Raw genomic sequence first — 20,747 nt, 5'->3', positions numbered from 1 at the left:
TCGTGACCAGAGTCTCGTGGTGTATAAGTATAGACATGACGGCTCAACAGGCAATAGAAGTTCACCATCCCGCAATCCCAGTCTTCCTTATCCCTCCTCTGGCTTCTTTCGGTTCACAATGGTCGGTCTTCAGCAACTCGCACTCGCTCTGGGAGTAATCTTCCCCGCGGTCTTTGGTTCGCCGATTGCTTCTGCTCCCCAGCAGAAGCGCGAGGTTGTCCCTGGCAAGTACATCGTCACTCTCAAGAGCGGCGCTGCTGTCAGCTCTCTCGAGTCCCACATCAACTGGGTTACCGATGTTCACCGCCGTAGTCTGAGCAAGCGCAACACTGCCGGTATCGAGAACACTTACAACATCAGTGACTGGAATGCCTACGCCGGCGAATTCGACGAGGCCACCCTTGAGCAGATCAAGGCGAACCCTGATGTTAGTGTTGAGCTTAATTCCTTGTCTAGAGGTTACTAATCCAAATGCATAGGTCGAGTCGGTTGAAGAGGATCTGGTCATGTACCTCTGGGGTGCTGAGGACAGCAAGGTCGCCGAGCGCGCATTGACGACTCAGAGCGGCGCGACCTGGGGTCTCGGAACGATCTCCCACCGTACTTCGGGCTCGACAAGCTACGTCTACGACTCGACCGCAGGCCAGGGTACATACGCCTACGTCGTTGACAGTGGTGTTTTGGCCACCCACAGCCAGTTCGGCGGCAGAGCTACCCTCGGATACAACGCCGTTGGTGGGTCTCACGTTGACGACCTTGGCCACGGTACCCACGTGGCTGGTACCATCGGAGGCTCCACTTACGGTGTAGCCAAGAAGGTCAGTACATTCATGCGTCACAAGGGGCTTCGTGCCCAAAGAGATTCATGTCTTCGATTACGACTGACACGTTTGATAGACCAATATCATCTCTGTCAAGGTTTTCCAGGGAGCCACCGGAAGTACTTCGACCATTCTGGCAGGATTTAACTGGGCTGTCAACGACATCACCTCCAAGGGCCGCGAGGGCAAGTCGGTGATTAACCTGTCGCTCGGTAGGTGGATATTTCTTAACCAATGTACGACTTACTCGCTGACTTGAATGCAGGTGGCCCGGCTCAATCGACCTGGACCACCGCTATCAACGCTGCTTACAACTCTGGTGTCCTGTCCGTCGTCGCCGCCGGTAACGGAGATGACTTCGGAAACCCTCTCCCGGTTTCCGACCAGTCGCCCGCCAATGCCCCGAACGCACTGACTGTCGGTGCCATTGACTCCCGCTGGCGCCCGGCTTCCTTCACCAACTACGGTACGTGCTTCCAGCCATGAAGTAAGACAATAAGAGAGGGTGTGCTGACTTGAACTGCTAGGTGCCGGAGTTGATATTATGGCCCCTGGTGTCAGCATTCTCTCTTCCTACATTGGCTCCAACAGTGCCACCTCGAGCTTGAGTGGTACCTCGATGGCCTGCCCTCACGTTGCTGGCCTTGCCTTGTACCTCCAGGCTCTCGAGGGATTGAGCACCCCTGCCGCCGTGACCAACCGTATCAAGGCTCTTGGTACTTCTGGAGGCATTACTGGAACCTTGAGTGGTAGCCCCAACTTGGTGTCCTACAACGGCAACGGTGCCTAAGCGCTTGAAGCTGAAGGGGATGCCACTACTGGTTAGAGGGGGATTATATCAAGTCTGAGCGATGGAATTGGGGGATTTCAAGGACATTGGAAGCTCACATATCTTCTCCTTATAATCATTAATTAATAAAGAATTAAGCCAAGTAAAGAACGCTGCATTCGGAATGAGATCGGATAATATCCGTTGGTAGCCACATCGAACCATCGTTCGTCGTTGATCAACAAAGCTTGATATATCCGCCCCGTACGTATCTTGTCTCGCTGATGCTTTGCAGTCTGCGTATTTACTCCATTTCTAAATCCTTCGCATGTGAATAGGCAAAAACGTTGCCTGCTCCCACCCCGTTCTCCATCGCCTTCCTCAGACCAGCTGGAACTTTCCAACCGATGTATGCTACATCACCCTGAACCGAAATATGCCACGTAGCTGCCCCGGCCTCGAATCTAGCACGAACTTTGGGTCGTGACCATATTGACCAGAAATTCGCGCCTCGGGGTTTGTACACTTCCTCAGTATCAGGATTAAAATAGCCGAGATGCACTTGGGACAGGGATCCGAGAAGATGAACCTCCAATCGACCCAGACAACTGGAAGATTGGATAACAGCATTTGCGAGCGCAATGGCAAGCGGGCCAAAAGCATGGGCGCTGGGTTCGCCGTGGATTTCTCTAACCGGGAGCTCAAAGTTGGCGATGTCTTCAGCTTTTTCACCCAGGAAGTCAATTGAATCTGAATCCGCGGAGTCAAAGTCGTGGAGGACCTCATGCTCTGAATCAGATGCTAAATCATCGTCATTGAAGTTTTCTTCGTCGGACAGAGGCGGAATAGGGTCAAATAACCATCTACCATCAGGGGTGACCGAGGAGAGATCAATATACACTGAGTTGACCCGCAACCCAAATCCCTTTGCGAAGGCGATAGATGAGAGGCTCCAGTTCCCACAAAGATGTAAAGTAGTCAGCGTCGGGAGTGTGCATATCTTCTGGATCGCAAGATCGACAGTAGCGTCCCTAGAACCGACCACTAAGCTATGAAGGTCTGCTCCTTCGTTTCGTGGATCTCTGTCGTACAGAGTGATTCTCGCACAGGCCAAATGGGAAAACTCAGGCAACGCCAGTGCGCGTCCTAAGGCCACCCAAAACTCTTGTCGCCGAGACACCATGCGGCGGGGCGGCATGTAGAATTCCCACGAGATGCTCTTGAGGGCTGGAAGAGATACACTCATAGAGGCAATGAGGTCAGGGTATACCCTCCTCCCAGACGGGTTGGTAGAGTTGCTATCAAGTCTCTCGAAATCAGAGGACGAGACGCAACGAACTAGGGGAAACCTTCCGGTAAGGTGCAAATGTAAATCCAAACCAATATATTTGAAGTGATTTCTTTTGGACTTGATACAGACACTCCGACTAACAACTCGCAGCGCGGTATCATCAGACGGCGATGTAGCGGTAAGCCGCAAAGCAATCCCTCTGGCATTCCAGGAGCTGAGCCGGGTGAAAAGGCTCAAAATAGCACTGATGAAGGCCAATGTATTTTCTGAAGCTTCGTTACTGCTTTGAAATTTGTTCTCGAGCCGTTTTTCGCTGACGGATGGGAGAATCACGTCGTAATGGATATCCTTCACCTTCTGCCGGGCCTCTTCGCTACAAATGACGCTGTCGAATTGGCGCAGAGACTCCGGGTGGCTGTTGAGCCGGACTTTAGAGAACGTTTGGCCCTCGACACGGCTGAGCACCACGTTGGATACTCGTGCCGCGCTGATAGACGAGACCAAATCTAGCAAGTCGGAGTTCGACATGGCCAACTCAAGTTCCGCGATGCATGTGGTCTGTCCCCTCTGGCAATCATGCGTTTCATGAAGGATTAATATTGCAACAACCCAGGCCACGTACTGACCTGTATTCGGCCAATGAATTGCCAGATGGAGTCGAACGCGAAGCATATTTCAGACCAGAGACTTGCTGACTTTTGGTTTTATCGTGAGTGGTTGAGTGGAGCCGTAGGCAACGGCGGGTCTCTTGGCATACTAGTCAATGCAGACCGTCAACCGAAGCCTTGGCGCAGGTGTCGACTATTTGCTGTCCATATGATTATTTGCCTTGGTCAGTATGAGATGAGATCACCACCACAGACGTCTTGTTCATTGCACGAGAGTCAAAGCGAAGATGGTAAAATATATGCCAAAAAGGTCTATCCATTCTTTTCATCTCAAATAGTATCATAACGAGCGTATATCATAAAAGCGCACCTGCGCTGCGATTGGTGAGATGGTCCTCGCTAATCCAGCAACGAGGACGGAGGCCGAATCCCATTTTACTGCGCCTTCGACTTTGTGCCCGTCTGGTAGTCAATGTTCATGACGGCATCAGTGGTCAAGGCGACCTGCGAGCCCAGCTGGTGGGGGCAGATGGGCTGGTTGCCCTGCGAGGGGTCGGGCATGGTGCAGACCTCGTCGTAGCCGTAGGTACAGACTGCGTTGGCGATGTTGTAGAGGGCGTAGTTCTTGCCGACCCAGGTGTTCGACGAGCAGCTGGTGATAAAGTTCATGGAGTTGGCCGCGGTGAAGGCAAGCTTGCCGGAAGGCTCCGTGATGAGGTCGGCGCACTCAGACATGTCCACGTCCTCATAGGTGGCACTGATTCCGCCGCCGGAAGTGGGCGCCTCCTCGGCACCCTTGCCGGTGGACAGGTAGTTCCAGGCGTCGTACGAGATGTCGTAGGCACCACCGGACTGGTCCACCTTGAGAAGGTTCACGGAGCGGCCATTGGCGCTGACCTTGACGCAGATGTTGTCACAGCTGGGGGAAGAGGGCCAGTAGGCAATGCGGTTGGTGTTGACCTTGCAGCCAAGCACACCAATGGACGAGGAGTACTTGTCATGCGGCGTGACAGAGATGCCGTTGCCACGGCGCTCTGGGATGGCAATGGCCGAGACAGAGGCTGCGGCGGCAGCGAAGAGTGCAAGAGTGCTGGTATACATTGTGATTGGTTCGTAGCGAAAGTGCCTCTTGCGTGCGTAGTGTCACGTGCAGAGAATAACGGAAAGAGTGACTGTAACTGGTAGCTGACCGCTGGGGTGCTGAGAAAGAATGTCTATGTCTGAAAAGACGAAAGAATGTGGACTGAACAAGAACCAATCTTCAAGATTGAGTGAGTGACTTGGATGGAGAGAAGGGAAACCACAAGTAGAGTCGACGAGATCGATGTGTATAAATGCATCGCATGAAAATAACTGGACCCTATAGGGCAAGTCAGGGAAAGCCCGGACGCGTGTCATTGCATAGGGCTAGCAAGCCGGGTATACGTAACTCTAACTGGCCCGACTCGTGCCATGTGCTGTGTGGCGGCGGCCCTCCGAGTGCGCCGTGGTGCGCTATAGCACGCTATAGTACGCTATACGGCGCTGGTCGGCGGGCCTCGTGGGCGCGGGAGGGGATCAGTGGGATCTGGTGCCTTGAACTCTATTTCGAATTTTATCGGCCGTCGGTTCCACATGCCGCAACCTTGACTCGCTAGTCAGGAACGGGCCAACGATAACCACGCATTCGGGAACGACCCCCAGAAAAACCACCACGGCGGATGCGGAAAAGGGGGCGCCGGCACTTTTTCGGCACTGTCAGCAGCCATGGCACCAGCACATCTGTTTCCGCAACGGCACCGTCGACGACATTGTACTACAGCCACTCAAGCCACTCAACACTGGGCCAGTGTCGGCCGGGGGGCCGGTAAGCGGCGAAGCTGGAGTCGCGGTCTGGACCTTTCGAAGAGGAGACTGCGAAGCCCCACCGCCTGCCTTCCATAGCCGAAGATCGTCTTGCACGAAAGAATCTTTCAGACCGACAGTCCACAGGCAACCCGCTTTTTGCGCGATTTCCCCTGTCTGGGCAGTGATCAACTCATCATGAGTAACTCGCACAGAGAGCGCAAACCAAGCGTGCCTAGGACTCTAGCGCTGGCTGAAAGCCTTCTGAACGTTTCTTTATTCCGCCGATCGACGTTGCGGCCGTGGTGCGGTCTGGTCTGCCACCAGGCGGCACCCCTGCTACCACAAACCCCACGTCAGCACGTCACCAGAGGTTGATTGACTCGGAGATGCGGAGGCCAGTCTCCCACAATTTGGGATTTGGGGACGGGTTCCAAATATACCGAGCAGCCATCGACTCTCCCAGACGTCAGAGACTGCACGCCGCAGCGAAGGGTCGGACTGTCGAATCGAGACGGGAAGTTTGACCACTGTATCTGCAGCTCCAAAGCACGACAAGTCATCCGAGAAGTCCTTGGCCAGGTTTCTAATGCCCGATTTCACGTGATATTGGTGCATCTATGCGTTACTTTGAGCTCAAGGCAGCCAAAACGTGAGAAGCTCCGATGGGTATTCATGGGGCTATCACGGCAAGGCCATTATGCAGAACCAGTAAAGCTCGAAAGGACAACATCTGAGATATTCATAACCAATCACGTCTTGCTGTACTAACATACTAAAAGACTAAGATACAACTTGAGAAGTAGCTATGTCTACAGCTCAACCGCCAACTTCTTAGCACTGACGCCTTTGCCCATCAGATCAACTGCGTCCTGGATCTTCTCCAAGCCGCGCCCGACAAGCTCTGGGTTGGGTTTACACTTCATGCTGCCGTCAGCCAGCGCGTCAGAGAGCCAGTCTACCCAGATCGCTCTGCCGACCTCACTCTCGATGAAAGAAAGCTCGTTCAGGCTCAATTTGACGCCCTCAGGCGTCCCAGTCGGCAGCGGCATACCCGGTGCCAACACAGTCCCGACGTGCTTGTTGCCCTCCAGCTTGCTCGCGATATCCGCACAGGCTCTGATGGTAGATTCGAGGATGATGGCATCGAAGATGCCGGCCAGCGGCTCCCTATTTTTAAGTGTGGCCACGATCTCCTCCACGACATTGTCGCTGTTGTAATCGAAGATGTAATCAACGCCAATCTCCTCCATCAGCCCAAAGTTCTTCTTGCTCGCAGTAGCTGCAACTGTATACCCTGCGGCCTTGGCGGTCTGGATCGCGTTGGCGCCCACGCTGGAGCTCCCACCCCAGACAATGACTACTTTGCCCTTGGAGTTGACAGGTGTGCCCACTCTCGGGTAGTCCAGTGCAAGTCCGTCTTTAGTGAAAAGCTGGTGGATCGCAGTGCTCAATCCCAGGGGGAGCACCGCGGCTTCTTTGAAGCTAACATGGTCCGGGATCTTCGCGACTAGTGGATCGACGCCCAGCATGTACTCCTGGAATGCGCCGTAGCTGGGACCCTTGGAGAAGAACATCGTGGCCATTGCAGTTACGCGGTCGCCGATGTTGAATCTGGTGTTCTCGGGCCCGACAGATACGATTTCCCCGGCCACGTCGACGCCATTGATGTACGGGTAGCGTTCAGCTTTCACAACCAGACCCAAGATCTGCACTGCCCAGTCACAAGGGTTGATCGCAACGGCACGGACGCGGACGAGGACTTCTGTCCCCTTCGGTTCTGGTACCGGACCGGAAGAGACAGTCATAGGATATGCCTTTTGCTGAGGAAGCCAGGCTGTACGATTCTCCAACTCACGAGACATGATTGGCGGAGCGGATTACTAAGGCAGGAGACAAGCAATCACGGATTGTAGTGTTCGAAAAATTATTCATAAAATTACTGGGACTTGGACTTCTTTCGACCTGATTTGCGTCTTCCTCGTAGCAAGTATATGTGTAGGTAGATAGTCAGCGGTGATTGTGCCGTGGCACACCCGTATTATGAAGTGTGGTCATAACGCTTAGCTCCGGCGCCGCGGAGCTAGCCGGTGCCAGAGCTAAACTCCGCTGTATTTGCTCTCGAGATGGTCAGCATGGTGAATGGTCGTCTGCTTCAGGAATCGGTCTTACCACGAAGCACGTGATCTGTTGTTTTGGTGGTATTGATGGCGCCGCCCGCGATAGCCTCGATGCTTGTGAGAAATGGATCCGGTTTGAAGTGCCTGCTTAGTTAACCCGAAGTCACTAACCAGTAAATAGCAAAGAGAGTAATCATCTACAATTCAACACCTTAGCTACGGATCAACGTGCTCTGCTACAAGTCGAGCGGCCATCACAGCTACGCTTTCGCGACCCCTTCCTCAACAATGCGGCCGTCTCCGCTACAAACTTATGGTAGTATCTCGATGTAGCCCTTGATTATAGATGACAGTTCCTTGCTAGCAATCAATAACTGCATTAAAAGCACCGTTTCCAACAAGCGGACTAACCCGGAATCTTGAAGGCAGTGGCCGTCCGCGTATACGTGAAGACGGGCTCATCGAGATCCTCGGCAGTGTTATTGTGAAATCGCTGATCGCCATCTTCGTCGGAGGCTCCCTCAAAAAGCAAACGCGGTGGGGTATTGCTTGGGTAGTCTGGCCAAGGAAGTCGATCTGGATAGCCTCGCCAGGGAAGAGCATCCGGATAGCCCGGCCACCACCAGGCCGGGGCTTTGACCCAGACAACACTGTTGCCCTGAAGAATGCAGTCAGGTTCACCAGTCAACCCAAAGAATCTCCGAGGGTTGAATGGATTGATTCTGAAGGGGCCTATAATTGTATGCGGCTCAAGTGGCTCAGGTAAGATCAGAGGCTGATCATGTGCCGGACAGATTGGAGGAACCCTGCCCTTTGGCATTCGTAACGAAGCATTTCTCAGAACCAATGACTGCAGCAAGTCTGGTGCCGAAGAATCGGCATCCCTGGGATTGCTAGAAGGAGCGAGGGTCAGGTCCATAGAGTAAGGACGGAATCCAGGAGCGACGGAGCCAGATTCTATTTCTAGACTAATAGCCAGCCTCCTGGAGGTGGAGCAGTTGGGCAATACATGAAAGTGCTCTGAAAACTGATTGTAAGAAAGCACGCTGTTGGGCGACAGCAGCTGGTTGTTTGGTTGACTACGCGTGTACGTGACCGAATTCGGCGCCACTGATTGGCCGGCCAACAGACAATTGCTGGAAATATTTGGGCTCTATCCTTGAGACTGGCTGCTCGGTAGACGGCTACCAGAGGCGGACCATATGGGTCGTTGACCGGCAGAGTCGGCCATGTTTGCTGATGCAGGGTGAGGGTTCGGCTGGCGACTGCCCTCCACTGCAGCATTCTGTGTCCTTGGTCGTACGTTTGGCGGGCCGCCTCCAGTAAAAGGCATGCTCTGTTGTCTTACGAACTCATACGTCATGTCCAGTATCAGCCTTGTAGCTATTTCGCCTTCCAAGCGACCAAGAAGCTGTCGCAGCGCTTGAGGGACTCTGGCTTGGGTCCCCGTCGGTTGGCCGTTCGGATGACCGTTCGGCTGGCGGTTTGGTTGGGCGAGGGTGACATCAATGGCTCGGTCCATGAACCTGACAATTCTCTCGCCAGTTCTGCGATCTCCAGTAAGTCGCTGCAAATTGTGGTGCGCGGTGCGCAGCACGTTCAGGCGAGCTATTGGCGGGACTAGACGGAGCCTCCGGCGTGCGTATTGGATGCGTGGGAACTGTTCGGGGTTGGTGCGCAGGAGTGCAGTCAGTCGCTGAAGGCAGGTTGTGAACTGTTGTTCTTGGCAAGAGCTACAAGTGCGACAGCCACCACAAGGTTGAGGCATTGTGGGTAGTGGGCAGTCGTTAGGATGCCAGGGTGATCAAATTGACTTGCAGTCGACCGCCAATATTGGATAGCTGTCCAAGATACATTAACTGCAATGTAGCGGCAGCCTTCCTCTCCCTGCGGCCGCGCTGCTAGCCACTAAAAATAGAGTGCTGATGAGATCAACGTCTACTGCAGACGATTGACAATGTGCGAAATATTCAAGAACAAGAATGCAGCAATGCAGAACGGGCTGTTGGAACGGTAGTAGAAAAGGGTCTGTAGAGCGCTGCTCTCGGAAGGAGAATATATGCAGGATCTGGAGGCTGAACGTCAAGTCTATGGCTGGCAAAATCGAGCAGGCGGGCTCTGGCAGATAGATAGTACTAATCAGAGTGTGCTTTCCTGACGAAAATATGCCCATGGTCTGTAAAAAGTACGTAGGTACGCCGAACTTTGAGTTGGAGCTTGGTCCTTCCTCCTCCCTCGGAATAATCTTGCATTTCTCATCCACCTTGACATGGACTAGAAGCTGGGGAGTGGGTGTGGATCTTGAGGCATGACGATATAACAGCCTATATGATGTTAGGCGCTACAAGTGCATCATCAGCCCTAACGGCACACAATCAAGCCCGACAGAAACTTAGCAAAAGCGACACGAGAAATTCGAATGGTATCGAGCGATCATAAAAGCATCCAGAATCATAAACCTCTCATGGCCATTAATCCTGGGTGATTAGCCTCACACCTTATGTGATGATCTAGCAGCTTTCTGTCATTGTCCAGCCGTGAAGTCATCAACAGATACAGCAAGGCTCAAAATTTCTGCGCGGATTTCATAACAATATTGCCTCTCCCGAAGATAAGAGCATTGTAGACCATCTAGACGGAGTCCTAAGCATTCAGCTTCGTTGTCTCATTGCCTACGTGTGCATCAATGATGAGCGCGTGAAGGAGTCGGTCTTTCGACCCATCCACTTCACGGCCCCTCGTCAAACCCCTGTGCGACGGCTCATCGCACACTGCAAGCTTTGCTCCAGGCGGTCCATTGAGGAAGTTTGACGAATTTGTCGACAGCATCCGGGTGATTTCATATTGATAATATTGTAGCAGCTCCGTTGGGCTAATGTGGAAGATCAAACTGGTTCCTTTGATTCTCTGCTCTGGAAACCGGCCGCATTTTCAAGTGCTTGGAGCTGCGGCGGTAAGACAAGGCGGCAGGCACATGGATATGAGCGGAGAATCATGGGGCATCGGACGCTTAACGCAGTGAGGAAGACGCTCAATTTGAGTTTTGGATCCAGGATGGTTATGTACTTTTGAGTAGCTTGGCTGCTACGATGCGACATATCATAAAAAATGAGAATGGCTCTTGGTACGCGGCCATGAACGAGAGTGGACAGATACGTTGCACAGCTCGATTATTGTCTCCCTCTTGGGCGAACCATTTACGAGACAAGGGTTCATTGAACACATACTTCCACAGCAGATGCGCTGGTCTTTACATCACGATATTTCTATTGAAAAAAAGGAGAGAAAACAAGGAATTCTTTAGTGTAACTTTTTGACGTGAAATGAAGTGACACATGATTCCCAAAGAAGACTGGTCTTGATACTGCTGCAGAGAAAAATGCACTCCGGTAATTATCTTCGTGTTCTGGCAACGAAAATGCTGAATTGACTTGGCTACATCATTCTGACAAGCAGGTCATGAGATATGCTACCAAAAAAGGGGGAAATGCGAACAACTAAGGTCATTCGAAGGAACCACCCCTGAAATAGTTCACAGCGCACATCAACAGTGCTGGCTCAATGTAGAATACCCATTTTAGTGTCGTAGATTATGAGCTTTCAATCCGTCTCTGCCTACCCCGGTTTTATAATCGTCGACCATCCCGTTGCCCCGCGAGCTGCAGGCGAACGAAAGCACCGTCCTTCTTTGACTTCGATCCATTCATTGATCAGTTTTCAAAACACTAGCTGCGTATTCCTTTTGGTCCCCCCCTAGTTTTCAGCCACTGTTCGTCTCCAAGAGAAGTTACATAAACTCTCAGCCTTCACCTCTTCGAGAGAAAGTACCGTGTCGACGCCAAGCTTCTCTTTCTTTTGGCTTCACCTTTTGACCTCGCATCATCACGATTCGACTTTCCAAACACCAATCTAGGATATGGCACCCATCAGCTTATCCCTCGAACAAACGCTCAAGGAGTTCACATCGGTACAGCTGCATTCCATGATCATGGAGCTCGTCGAGAAAGTTGGTCTCCAGAAATTGGGCCTACATAATGCGGTAAAAGCCGTCGTTGGATCCGTTGCGGCCACGTTGATCACTCGGGGTCGGGTTCAGTATCTTGAGGTTGATCACGTTGGCAAAGGCCAAGCTACCAGCCTCAGTAGACACAAAGTTCTTAACAGAAGTCAGGCCAGAGCTGTCCTTCTCTTTCTCTGTATGAAGGATGCCAGAATCTTGCGCCACCTTTTCCCGGAAAGGGCCGGCTGCTGAGCGGCGAGCTCGGCGCTCTTCAGAAGAGGGATAAACTGAAAAGGTGCATCAAGATAAACCCCGATGTTTCAACCAAATGCTGATCCATAATGAGCAGCGACCAATCCTGGCACACTTTGAGGCTTTGGGAAAATGAATGGAGGGTTGGGGTTTTTCAGAACGACACCGACTTCATTGACGGGAAATGCATCGACTTCTGCCAGAGAACCCCAGGACGCTCCCCAGAGACGGCGTTGATGCAGCAAGCAAGATGTACCACTTCTGTGGGAGAGGTCTTTGAGATGAAGAGTGGCGCGATACACACCCGTTATATCTTATGTGTCTAGTTCAGCAGTTCCCGCGGGAGATTTGGCCTGCATATATGTTCTTTATTCTGTTGTTCTGAAACCGCTTCGCGATCTGAATCATGCCTTGATCCTCGAACTTCCAGAGATTATCATATATTGCCAGCTGGGTGTGTTGCTTCTATGTGTCAGTGTAACGACTACCACCGATACCTTCTCTCTAGTCAGTGGGCAGTAGGAGTTCCTGCCCCTGAGTTTCCCATTGCGCTCCTGCAGTCAAATAATGATTGGTGAATATCTCCAGCTTTGCTAGGTGAACTCAAAACGGTGAAATAGCAGGAAAGAAAATTGACCTACTCGAAACACCGGCGTCCTGGTGGGGCTGCATAACATAGGTGAGTAGTCTGAGTTCCGGCCCAGCTGGTCTCCCGTTTCTCCATACCGGTAAAGGTAGGGACAATTGCACCAGAACCCTGCTGATCTCACTTTTTCATATTCTTCCAACTCGTGAAGTCACCTGTCTATTCGTCAGCTACTTATGCCGTTTGGTTCGTCCTACCACAGTTCTCCGCTGGGTACTTAATCATCAACATGTCTCACATCGAGCAGTATCTAGTTGGAAATCTGCTACCTAGAGACGCATCCGGTCGGTACAATCTGATTCTGCAGATCGCGAAGAGTCCCGAGGGTATTGCAGACGTGGTTGATGCAATGCATGATGTCGAACCGCCCTTGCAACTTACTCTGCCACCCGTCGAGGACGATTCCGTTGGCGATGATACGCCCAAATTCGTGAAGACCCTCAACTTCATCAAGAACAACCTGCCAAGGGACAACAACGATGAGTTTCTGTTGAAGATACTGGTACAATGCATGAGGGCCAATGTTCAGCATTATGTCATCCTATTTGGTTCGCAGGCCAATTGCTGGATCAAGGACGGCACCTGTAAGCATTGCGAAACCTTGATTGCCTTCGTCGACAGAGACAGGTGCTCTTGTCTCCGACACAGAGGTTAGTCTTCTTGAATTACCAAAGCCTAACGCCTGCTTAACTTTACCTTAGGTCACAAGTTGTACGGATTCCGTGACCGAATGCCGCCACGAACAGAACACGCAGTCCACCAACAGCGGGAATTACGCAACGAAGAGGAGGCGCAGGCGGCAAGAGTACAGGTCCTCTTGGATGAGTTTCCTCCAGAAGACGATGGCGAACCTGAGTTCATCTGGTCCTGCTGCCATGCTGGTGAGCGATACACTAGGTGTGTGTTTCTGCCACACGTCGCCAAGTCCCGATGGGAGCTGTGCAGCGACCGACAGATGGAGGGTCACTTCAGATCTCTGGAGATGAAGTGAAAATAGGAGGTAGCTTGGCTTTACCATGAGAGGCTACAGGATCCTCGAGAGAGTGACAGCATTCGAGGCCGAGGAGCATCCTGACAGGGCATCCCAGTCTAGCCGGGAGAAAATCTTTGATGAAATGTTGAGATGATGAGACTTGACATCGCCCAGATACCCCAAATACTGAATACACTGGACTGTACACCATGTGACCACGTCCTGCGTGTGAAATAAATGGGGTTCCTGCCGTGGTATGAATGGACTAAACTAATGCATCAACGAAGCCTTACAGCGGCCAGATCAGCCTCGTCTTCAGCCGCACAAGCCACAACGTTATCTGGACGAACCAATATGTAGAGGCCAAGCTGCTTATTGGTATTCAACCTAGGATAGTGTGCAACATCGTCATACCGTCCAATCAACGTTCTCAAAGCCTCGTTGCTTTCAAATCAATAAGCACATCTCGCCGTTGTTCCAGCTTCAGGCCGTGCCTGGAAGCACCATTCAGCCTGGGATTAGGGGAACTATCACTAGCGAGACAAAGCGCGACTCCTGGATACCTTTGTGACAAGATGTAAAACCTGTTCGCGAAGATGCTTCCCCTATCAGTTGTTTCCGGCATTTTCCCCTCACAAACACACCCCACCCGTCATTTCCAGTCATAAGTGTGTCCTTTTGAATCCATTTCAACGCTGTCGTCATCCTGCGGGAGTCCTGTTATGTATTTGGCCCTTTATATCGCAAACCCCAGGCTCTCAGCTCGGTTCGTCAACATGAGCTCAGCTCGGGCCATGGCTCTGAGTCTGGCGCCGAGAGAAGGCCCCAGAAGAGTGAGGTTGAGCTTGCTGTGGTTCATCATCTCCCCGCAAAGTGGCCGCCGACCAGACTGCCACGCGCAGGTTTGATGGTACCAAATTGATGACTGTTCTCAGTTATCTCATCCAATATCCGCGATCATGATTCATTGTTATTCCACAGAGCACATTGGACCCGATATCAGGAGAGATGTCCGGCACCGTTCCAGGCCGTGCTGCCGCCGGAGCCGGAGTGGGGCTCATCGACCACAGACGCAACAGACTTTGGAATAACCCAGGTGCTTAGACAACATTAAACATTAAGATTAGTTTTAGTCTACTACGTATATCATGGTATCCCAGCTATGTCCAACAGTTGCATCAGAGTGGGAACAATGATCCCCAAGACCGCTCGAGCAGAGACTGTCGCATCAAAGTGCCCGTCCATCAGCTATGAGAACTTCGGGCGTTGGTTCTTCATCCTCAGACCGATCATCTTTGGCAATGCCTCGGAAGACAAAGCGGTAAGCACTGCGCATCAGGCAGTACAGCCAAAACAGATTAAGTGCTTGCAGCACAGCTAACAGCGTAAACGCGATGGCAAGAGCAAGCGGGCATTTAAACTGCTCCAAACCCCAATTGAGTTCGTAGGGTCCCACAGTGCGAAACTCGGTGACGAGAGAGTATAGAATTCGCAGATTTATGTGGTGGCGCGTATAGGTCCATACCAGTACGCATATGGCAAATGAGACGCCCTGCAGGGAGCTTTGGGCATAATTCAAGGACTTTAGTATCTAAATACGTTCCGTTAGAAGCTGATGAGGTCGGAGGTAGGGGATTTCCCTGACTTACTGCAAGAAAGAAGTCACTGATATCGTGTGTCACATAGACAGCAATGCCTATGTACGTGAAGTGAAACCGGTAGCTCAGACTGATCAGGCCAACTGTTACAATATGATGAATCACAAGCTCCTTGAAGTCCTTCCGTCTCTTCTCTACCCCGAGTAGCATGACGACGACCTGATGAGCCCAAAATGCCGCCTGGAACAAGTAATAGAATTTGACACTGGCTTCGTGTGTTTGGTGCGGATAAGACTCATACATGCCCCGGGTGTTGAAATACCAGACTGGCGTTTTACTCATGCAATAGAGTCCGAAGGGACCGACGAATGCAGTATACAGGGCTGCATGCATCTGTTCCATGAAACGCATCTGCTTGCCTCGTTGGCGGATACCACATCTACGAGCCAGTGGCAGCAACAGCTCTTGCATGGCTAACTCACGCAGGAAACAGAGCAGTGCCGTGTAAAACCCTACGAAGACGATATCCCAGGGCCCTTTCCCGTATTGCGGTGCGCCTGAATCTCCCTCGAGCTTGTACGATGGGAAGACAAGATGGTGCAGGATGTTGGATTCAGCCGAGTTAAAGGCTAAGAAGAAGATCACGCCGAAACCTAAAGTCAAACGGAGGAATGACTTCCTACGCTGGAGAACTTCGTGGTCGTTCTCTCGGCGGATGATTCGCCCAGTCCGGCTATTGGGAGCTATCGTACCATGGGTGACTTTTCTTGCTGGACTTGGGTGGGTGTTTTTGGGGTGGGTTTGTGTCTTTCTCCGCCTGCTGGTTGAATCTTCCATTGGCTGTTGCTCTAGCTTTTCTCGGCCGGCACGGCCACGGGAGCTGTCAACCTTCTTGGATGGAGCCATTCCCGGGAGCTTGGATAGCGCGGCAAAGAATGGAGTTGTCGGGCTTCGGATCTGATATGGTTATGGTCCCGGGCAACGACAAGCTTCCGGATCGTCCCAGGGATAGATCTATGTTGCTGTGAGCTCCTAAAACTCGTGTAGGGGAAGGCCAAAACTCACTAGTCAAAGAGAACACTCGTAATTCCTCTATTTCCTCCACGTGGCTTGGAGTTACTGTGATGCAAGTGGTCACCACATAGCTTTTCGTGCTGCGAAACTTTATTTCGACCCGCTCTATTCGCAGCAGTTCGGATTGAGTTTACTTTAAGGTGAAATGCAAAGGTGCATCCGACCCTGGTTGTCGCTGGCTCTGGGACGGGGTCCGCCGGGCCCGAACCCGGGACCCGCGGGTAGGCGACGCCCTGGTTCGCATAAGTGTTGACCAAATCATTCCCTTTGCCTTTTGAGATTTTCAATCTTATTTCGGTTCTAAGAATCCTACGGCAATCTCGTGAAGATCCTACTCAGATTCGGAACAACGAGGACTTCTATGCGTTGGGGCGACAAATGGATAGGGCTCGTCCCAAATACGCGCGCCTGGTTGCATTGAGGGGCCCAGAGATCCGTGTATAACGACAAAACCGTCAAACAAAGGTCGAATACGCATATCAATGAACATGATGAATCAAAAATACGAAGTCTACTGAGTTCATAGACGAATGTCTGATGCAAGGAGACTGACCGCATAGAGACAGTTCGATCAACTCGATAATTTACATTCGTGTCATCAGCCATCTCCAACGAGATGATCATCAAGATCACTCTGCATCATGTGGTCACCCTCTCTCGGTAGATCAAACACTAGCCACTTGACCTCTCCACGATCCACGTACGCATCCACATCGATCCTGCTATCCTTCGGGACCAGAGGCATGCCCATTCCAGACCGATATGCAGCAAGATGCATGATAGTCTGCCGCCAGGCCTCAAATCGGAGGTCCTTCAGCGTCAGAGCCTCTGGCGTCGCCGCGATGCTCCATTTCCACTCATCCACGTCATCCCAATGGTCGCCCGGTGAGACCTCTAGGTTGGGCTGTACTTGCTCTCGAACTTGGGTCTCCATACGATGCCGACTCCGAGGAAGGCAGGGGAAGAGTATATGATCCCGGCACCTGCATGCATTGTGTTTATGCCACACCCATGGTGGGCGAAATGGCCTCTCGCTCGTGACGTCGTTGGGGTTCCAGAAGATGACTCGACACGCTGTTTCCGGGTGGGTGAAGGTGATACTGCCGTTGGCGGCCTGCATCGTGTGAGAGAAGAGTACGTGATCCATCGTGCAGTTGCGCATCTCACCAGAGTGTGGATAGTGGGATTCGCCCTGTGGCATTCACCTGGTACTTGTTTATTTATGCCAGGTCGGCAGGCTCTTTGACAAAGGGCACAGCCCGTGATGACACAACGTCTTTGTTGTCCAGCACAATGAAGGCTGAGGATGCGACGCTACTTTATCCGCGCGGTTCGTTCTCAAGTCAAAAACGCTCTAAGTCAGTACCGATTTATGGAAAACACATACCGCATCAATCAAGTAACGTATAGTATAATACAACTGCAAAATGGATTCGACATTATTCTCTTACACCACGTTGGACGCGGCGGGGAACCTCTTGGTCGAGCATCCCGAGACAAAGTGCAGCTTCGTACTCGAAGACCCCAACTCAGCATCCGACTACGTGACCTATTTACCTATATTTTGTCACCGGGCCGCTTGTAACTGCCCCCAGATCCAGCGCCGAGGCGCCGTCTCGCCTGGCGAACTCAAAGAGGCACTGGACGGCGTAGCACTGCAGCCGCGGCCTTGCATTGCCTCCGACGACCCAACACTTGGCCCGAAGTACAGACAAGCCTTGGAAGAGGGCCGGCCCGAATGGTTGATGTGCCGGGTCCGGGCCTGGATGACCGCGACGAGATACGCTGTCGCCTGCACGATGGCGATGGGCATGCTTCCCCAGCCTTCGGCAGACAGCCCGTGTGTGGCTTTTGAAGTTCCCCTGTCAGAATTCCCCGACTGCGAAACAAGGGCACAGCTGTTCAGACCTTGCGGGGTCTCTATTGAGTAGATACCTGGATAGGTAGGTTAACTGCCAGTCCAGCGTAGTGGTCAACTGTGGTGCGATTAACAGGACCCCAAACGGGACTAAATTAGTGAATGTTGGCAAGTAGCTTGGAGCTTGGAGCTACGCACATGCAACGAAACCCGTTACATTTGATATTAGGACGAATGGACAATGTGATGTGATATCATGCGCGCCCGGGTTCCAGGATCTGGTGTAAATTGGCATTGACGCCTGATGATAACGACCAGAATCGCATCCGCTTCTCGCAGTGGCATTTCCGGGATCGTTTCAGCATCTTCAAATCATAGCCGAACCACGCATGGCTGGTGTATGACTTGAGCTATGCGACTTCCAATTGTCATATAGCCGGAGATAAGCTCATCCGAGCGCGCGAGCTGCCTCCAGCTCTCGCGACCTCGTAGGCTAAACCCCGCGGCTCACATTCAGGTTACAGCTCCAATTGACCAATCATCCACGAGCTGCTGGCCCGATCCAGCAAGCTCTAAACTCCGGGCTCCACCTGACGGCCGGATTTTGGTCCGCGGCCCGGAGTCGCGGTCATGACTGACCCCGCTTCGCCGTCGATTCCGGCTACCTCTATGGCTGTCTATCCCTCACAGGGCAACTCAACTATGGTTTTTCTCAATTGGGCCATTAGTCAGAGCCAAATACTGATCACGGCACTGCGTATTCTCGCGTCGCGAGCTGTGATGACGCCCATATCATAAAAGACGCCAAGCACGGGACCTAGACTCGCGCACATAGACGTGGCTCGAGGCTCACGCATCTACGTTCTGTTGCGCTGCACCCACCTCAGCTGATCGTGCGATCACATCCAAATTGCAACATGTCTTCCAGCAAGGACATTGTCTTCATCACCGGTGGTTTGTAGTCCTCGGTCTCGCGCCGCGTCATATACTTGAAATCCATACTCACAACGTTCCAGGGAACACTGGGCTCGGGCTCGAAATTGTTCGAGCTCTGGCGGCGAGTGCCAAGGCCTACAACATCATAATCGGCTGCCGGACGCCATCCACCGGCGATGCCGCGATAGATACAGTGAAGGGGGAACTTCCGGACACGGCATCGTCGTTCAGTGTAGTACAATGCGACTTGGTTTCGGACGAATCGCTTGAGGCTGCTATTCAGCGGATTGGTGAGATGCACGGCCGTCTCGATGTGCTGATCAACAATGCGGGCAGCAGCTTCGACGGCGAACTACAACAGGGCAGTTTGGGTATCCGCGAGGCTTGGAACAAGTCGTGGGACGTCAACGTGTCCGGCACGCAGGTATTGACAACGCTGGCGGTGCCGTTGTTGCTCAAGGCCGAGAACCCGCGACTCCTATTCCTCACCTCGGGCACCGCGACCCTGACCGAGACGGAGAGCACGGCCACACCAACCCTCAGCCGCATCAACGCCAGCCCCGCCGCCGGCTGGCCGAAGTCCGCGCCGGCGGGATTCGGCCCCCCCACGGCTTATCGCAGTAGCAAGACGGGCCTGAACATGATGATGCGCGAGTGGACACGGATCTTGAAGAATGACGGGGTCAAAGTCTGGGCTATTAGCCCGGGGTTCCTGGCCACGGGACTAGGTGGGGTGGGGGCAGAAAAGTTGAAACAGGTAAGCCTGAGTCTGCACGAGAATCACATTCCCCTACTACTACGAGGTCGTTGCACTGGACTTTGCCGAGGCTGGGTGATTGGGGGGAAGACGGCTGTTATACAACCCAATAAGGATCCAATAGTCGTTCTGAAGTTCAGGCCGTGCTAACATGCCTGGTCCGCATAGCTCGGCGCACTTGATCCTTCGGAAGGGGGTAAATTTGTCAGGGATGTCGTACAGGGGAAGCGCGACCAAGATGTCGGAAAGGCAATCCGGGCAAACATGATCCAGCCTTGGTGAGCTTGCATACGACCAAGATGCGTGGACAGACGGTTGAAATACCAAAGGTGACAGCCAGTCGGAGGCGTTGGTGGGGGTGGGGGGGACGTGGACATTGGTTATCGGAATCTGCTTGGGGCACTTGCTGCAGTAAGCTTGAGGCGATGTGGGTGGGCAGCGCGGTTGGATCCGTGGCCGAATCTTATGCCCCGGCAGAGCTCGAGCAGCGCTGCGGGAGTCAAGGTACGTACCGTACCGTGCATTGCTGGTGAGGGTTCAAAAATAGCAGCAAGCATCCGGTGGGCACGGTCGAGACAAAATGTTCAGACAAACTCAATAACATCTCGTGCAAACTCCTGTCACTGTCTGTACGTTGAAGAGAGGATGATGTGATCGTAAGTTGTTTGAGCCGCAACCTTGTTGATCCACTGGGATTGTCTGAGGTACCCGACGTACGTATGTAGGTTCCTAGGTAGCGGACTGGGGCGTGTAATAAAAGGAAGGGTGAAAACATTTGACCTAGGCGGCATGACGGAATCTAGCGGACTGGATGCAGCTACCTCGGGGCGGGTCGTCCTCAAGTCCTGCCTGCTTGTTAGAACCTGCCTGAGCAAGACCCGTCGGCAGCGCAGCTTGAGCTCTGCGACAGCCCGGGGTTCAATTGCGGGGGAGCCGGTGAAAGCCTGGAATGAAACAAGCCGCGAATTTTCGGGAAGCGGAATTTTTCCTTCTTTACTTAGTTAAGTAATCAATGGAAGAGCCTCCGAGACCTTCGTAATGTAGGACAGACAGGCATTGGATTGGGCTGACCGCCGCCGGGGTATGACGCAAACGGTAGACCGCTAGCAACATGTCCTACAGCGCTTGCGGCTAACCTAGACATTTGGAAGAAACAGACGAATCATGACTGAAGGATGAGTGAAGGAAATGAACGAATTGAACGAATGAACGGGGTGTAT

General features: G+C 52.5%; 9 protein-coding genes across 9 annotated transcripts; 4 read left to right on the top strand and 5 right to left on the bottom strand.

Moving 5' to 3' along the window:
- Positions 1-118: 118 nt before the first annotated feature.
- JN550_009746 (uncharacterized protein) lies at positions 119-1,611 on the top strand (the record flags this gene model as incomplete). Its single annotated transcript, XM_049321850.1, has 5 exons — positions 119-427; positions 480-818; positions 898-1,033; positions 1,087-1,287; positions 1,349-1,611. 5 exons carry the CDS (start codon positions 119-121, stop codon positions 1,609-1,611), a joined length of 1,248 nt encoding a protein of 415 aa, XP_049168278.1.
- A 283-nt stretch (positions 1,612-1,894) lies between these two features.
- On the bottom strand, positions 1,895-3,409 carry JN550_009745 (uncharacterized protein; the record flags this gene model as incomplete). The annotated part of the gene is made up of 1 exon (XM_049321849.1): positions 1,895-3,409. The coding sequence occupies one exon, from the start codon at positions 3,407-3,409 to the stop codon at positions 1,895-1,897; it is 1,515 nt and encodes a 504-aa protein (XP_049168277.1).
- Positions 3,410-3,924: 515 nt separating this feature from the next.
- JN550_009744 (uncharacterized protein) lies at positions 3,925-4,590 on the bottom strand (the record flags this gene model as incomplete). Its single annotated transcript, XM_049321848.1, has 1 exon — positions 3,925-4,590. The coding sequence occupies one exon, from the start codon at positions 4,588-4,590 to the stop codon at positions 3,925-3,927; it is 666 nt and encodes a 221-aa protein (XP_049168276.1).
- Positions 4,591-6,125: 1,535 nt separating this feature from the next.
- JN550_009743 (uncharacterized protein) lies at positions 6,126-7,178 on the bottom strand (the record flags this gene model as incomplete). Its single annotated transcript, XM_049321847.1, has 1 exon — positions 6,126-7,178. The coding sequence occupies one exon, from the start codon at positions 7,176-7,178 to the stop codon at positions 6,126-6,128; it is 1,053 nt and encodes a 350-aa protein (XP_049168275.1).
- A 661-nt stretch (positions 7,179-7,839) lies between these two features.
- Positions 7,840-9,201, bottom strand: JN550_009742 (uncharacterized protein; the record flags this gene model as incomplete). Its single annotated transcript, XM_049321846.1, has 2 exons — positions 7,840-8,569; positions 8,633-9,201. 2 exons carry the CDS (start codon positions 9,199-9,201, stop codon positions 7,840-7,842), a joined length of 1,299 nt encoding a protein of 432 aa, XP_049168274.1.
- A 3,359-nt stretch (positions 9,202-12,560) lies between these two features.
- Positions 12,561-13,322, top strand: JN550_009741 (uncharacterized protein; the record flags this gene model as incomplete). The annotated part of the gene is made up of 2 exons (XM_049321845.1): positions 12,561-12,981; positions 13,033-13,322. The coding sequence occupies 2 exons, from the start codon at positions 12,561-12,563 to the stop codon at positions 13,320-13,322; spliced, it is 711 nt and encodes a 236-aa protein (XP_049168273.1).
- A 1,210-nt stretch (positions 13,323-14,532) lies between these two features.
- JN550_009740 (uncharacterized protein) lies at positions 14,533-17,096 on the bottom strand (the record flags this gene model as incomplete). Its single annotated transcript, XM_049321844.1, has 4 exons — positions 14,533-14,895; positions 14,954-15,859; positions 16,111-16,241; positions 16,610-17,096. The coding sequence occupies 4 exons, from the start codon at positions 17,094-17,096 to the stop codon at positions 14,533-14,535; spliced, it is 1,887 nt and encodes a 628-aa protein (XP_049168272.1).
- Positions 17,097-17,403: 307 nt separating this feature from the next.
- JN550_009739 (uncharacterized protein) lies at positions 17,404-17,907 on the top strand (the record flags this gene model as incomplete). The annotated part of the gene is made up of 1 exon (XM_049321843.1): positions 17,404-17,907. One exon carries the CDS (start codon positions 17,404-17,406, stop codon positions 17,905-17,907), a length of 504 nt encoding a protein of 167 aa, XP_049168271.1.
- An 844-nt stretch (positions 17,908-18,751) lies between these two features.
- JN550_009738 (uncharacterized protein) lies at positions 18,752-19,809 on the top strand (the record flags this gene model as incomplete). The annotated part of the gene is made up of 3 exons (XM_049321842.1): positions 18,752-18,788; positions 18,851-19,527; positions 19,696-19,809. The coding sequence occupies 3 exons, from the start codon at positions 18,752-18,754 to the stop codon at positions 19,807-19,809; spliced, it is 828 nt and encodes a 275-aa protein (XP_049168270.1).
- Between the last annotated feature and the right edge of the window lie 938 nt (positions 19,810-20,747).

Source organism: Neoarthrinium moseri, assembly GCF_022829205.1.
Source record: "Neoarthrinium moseri strain CBS 164.80 chromosome Unknown scaffold46_Wmoseri_CBS_16480, whole genome shotgun sequence".
NCBI classification, from domain to species: domain Eukaryota; kingdom Fungi; phylum Ascomycota; class Sordariomycetes; order Amphisphaeriales; family Apiosporaceae; genus Neoarthrinium; species Neoarthrinium moseri.
Note: the sequence above shows the minus strand (reverse complement) of the source record. Positions and strands in the feature narration are given on the sequence as shown.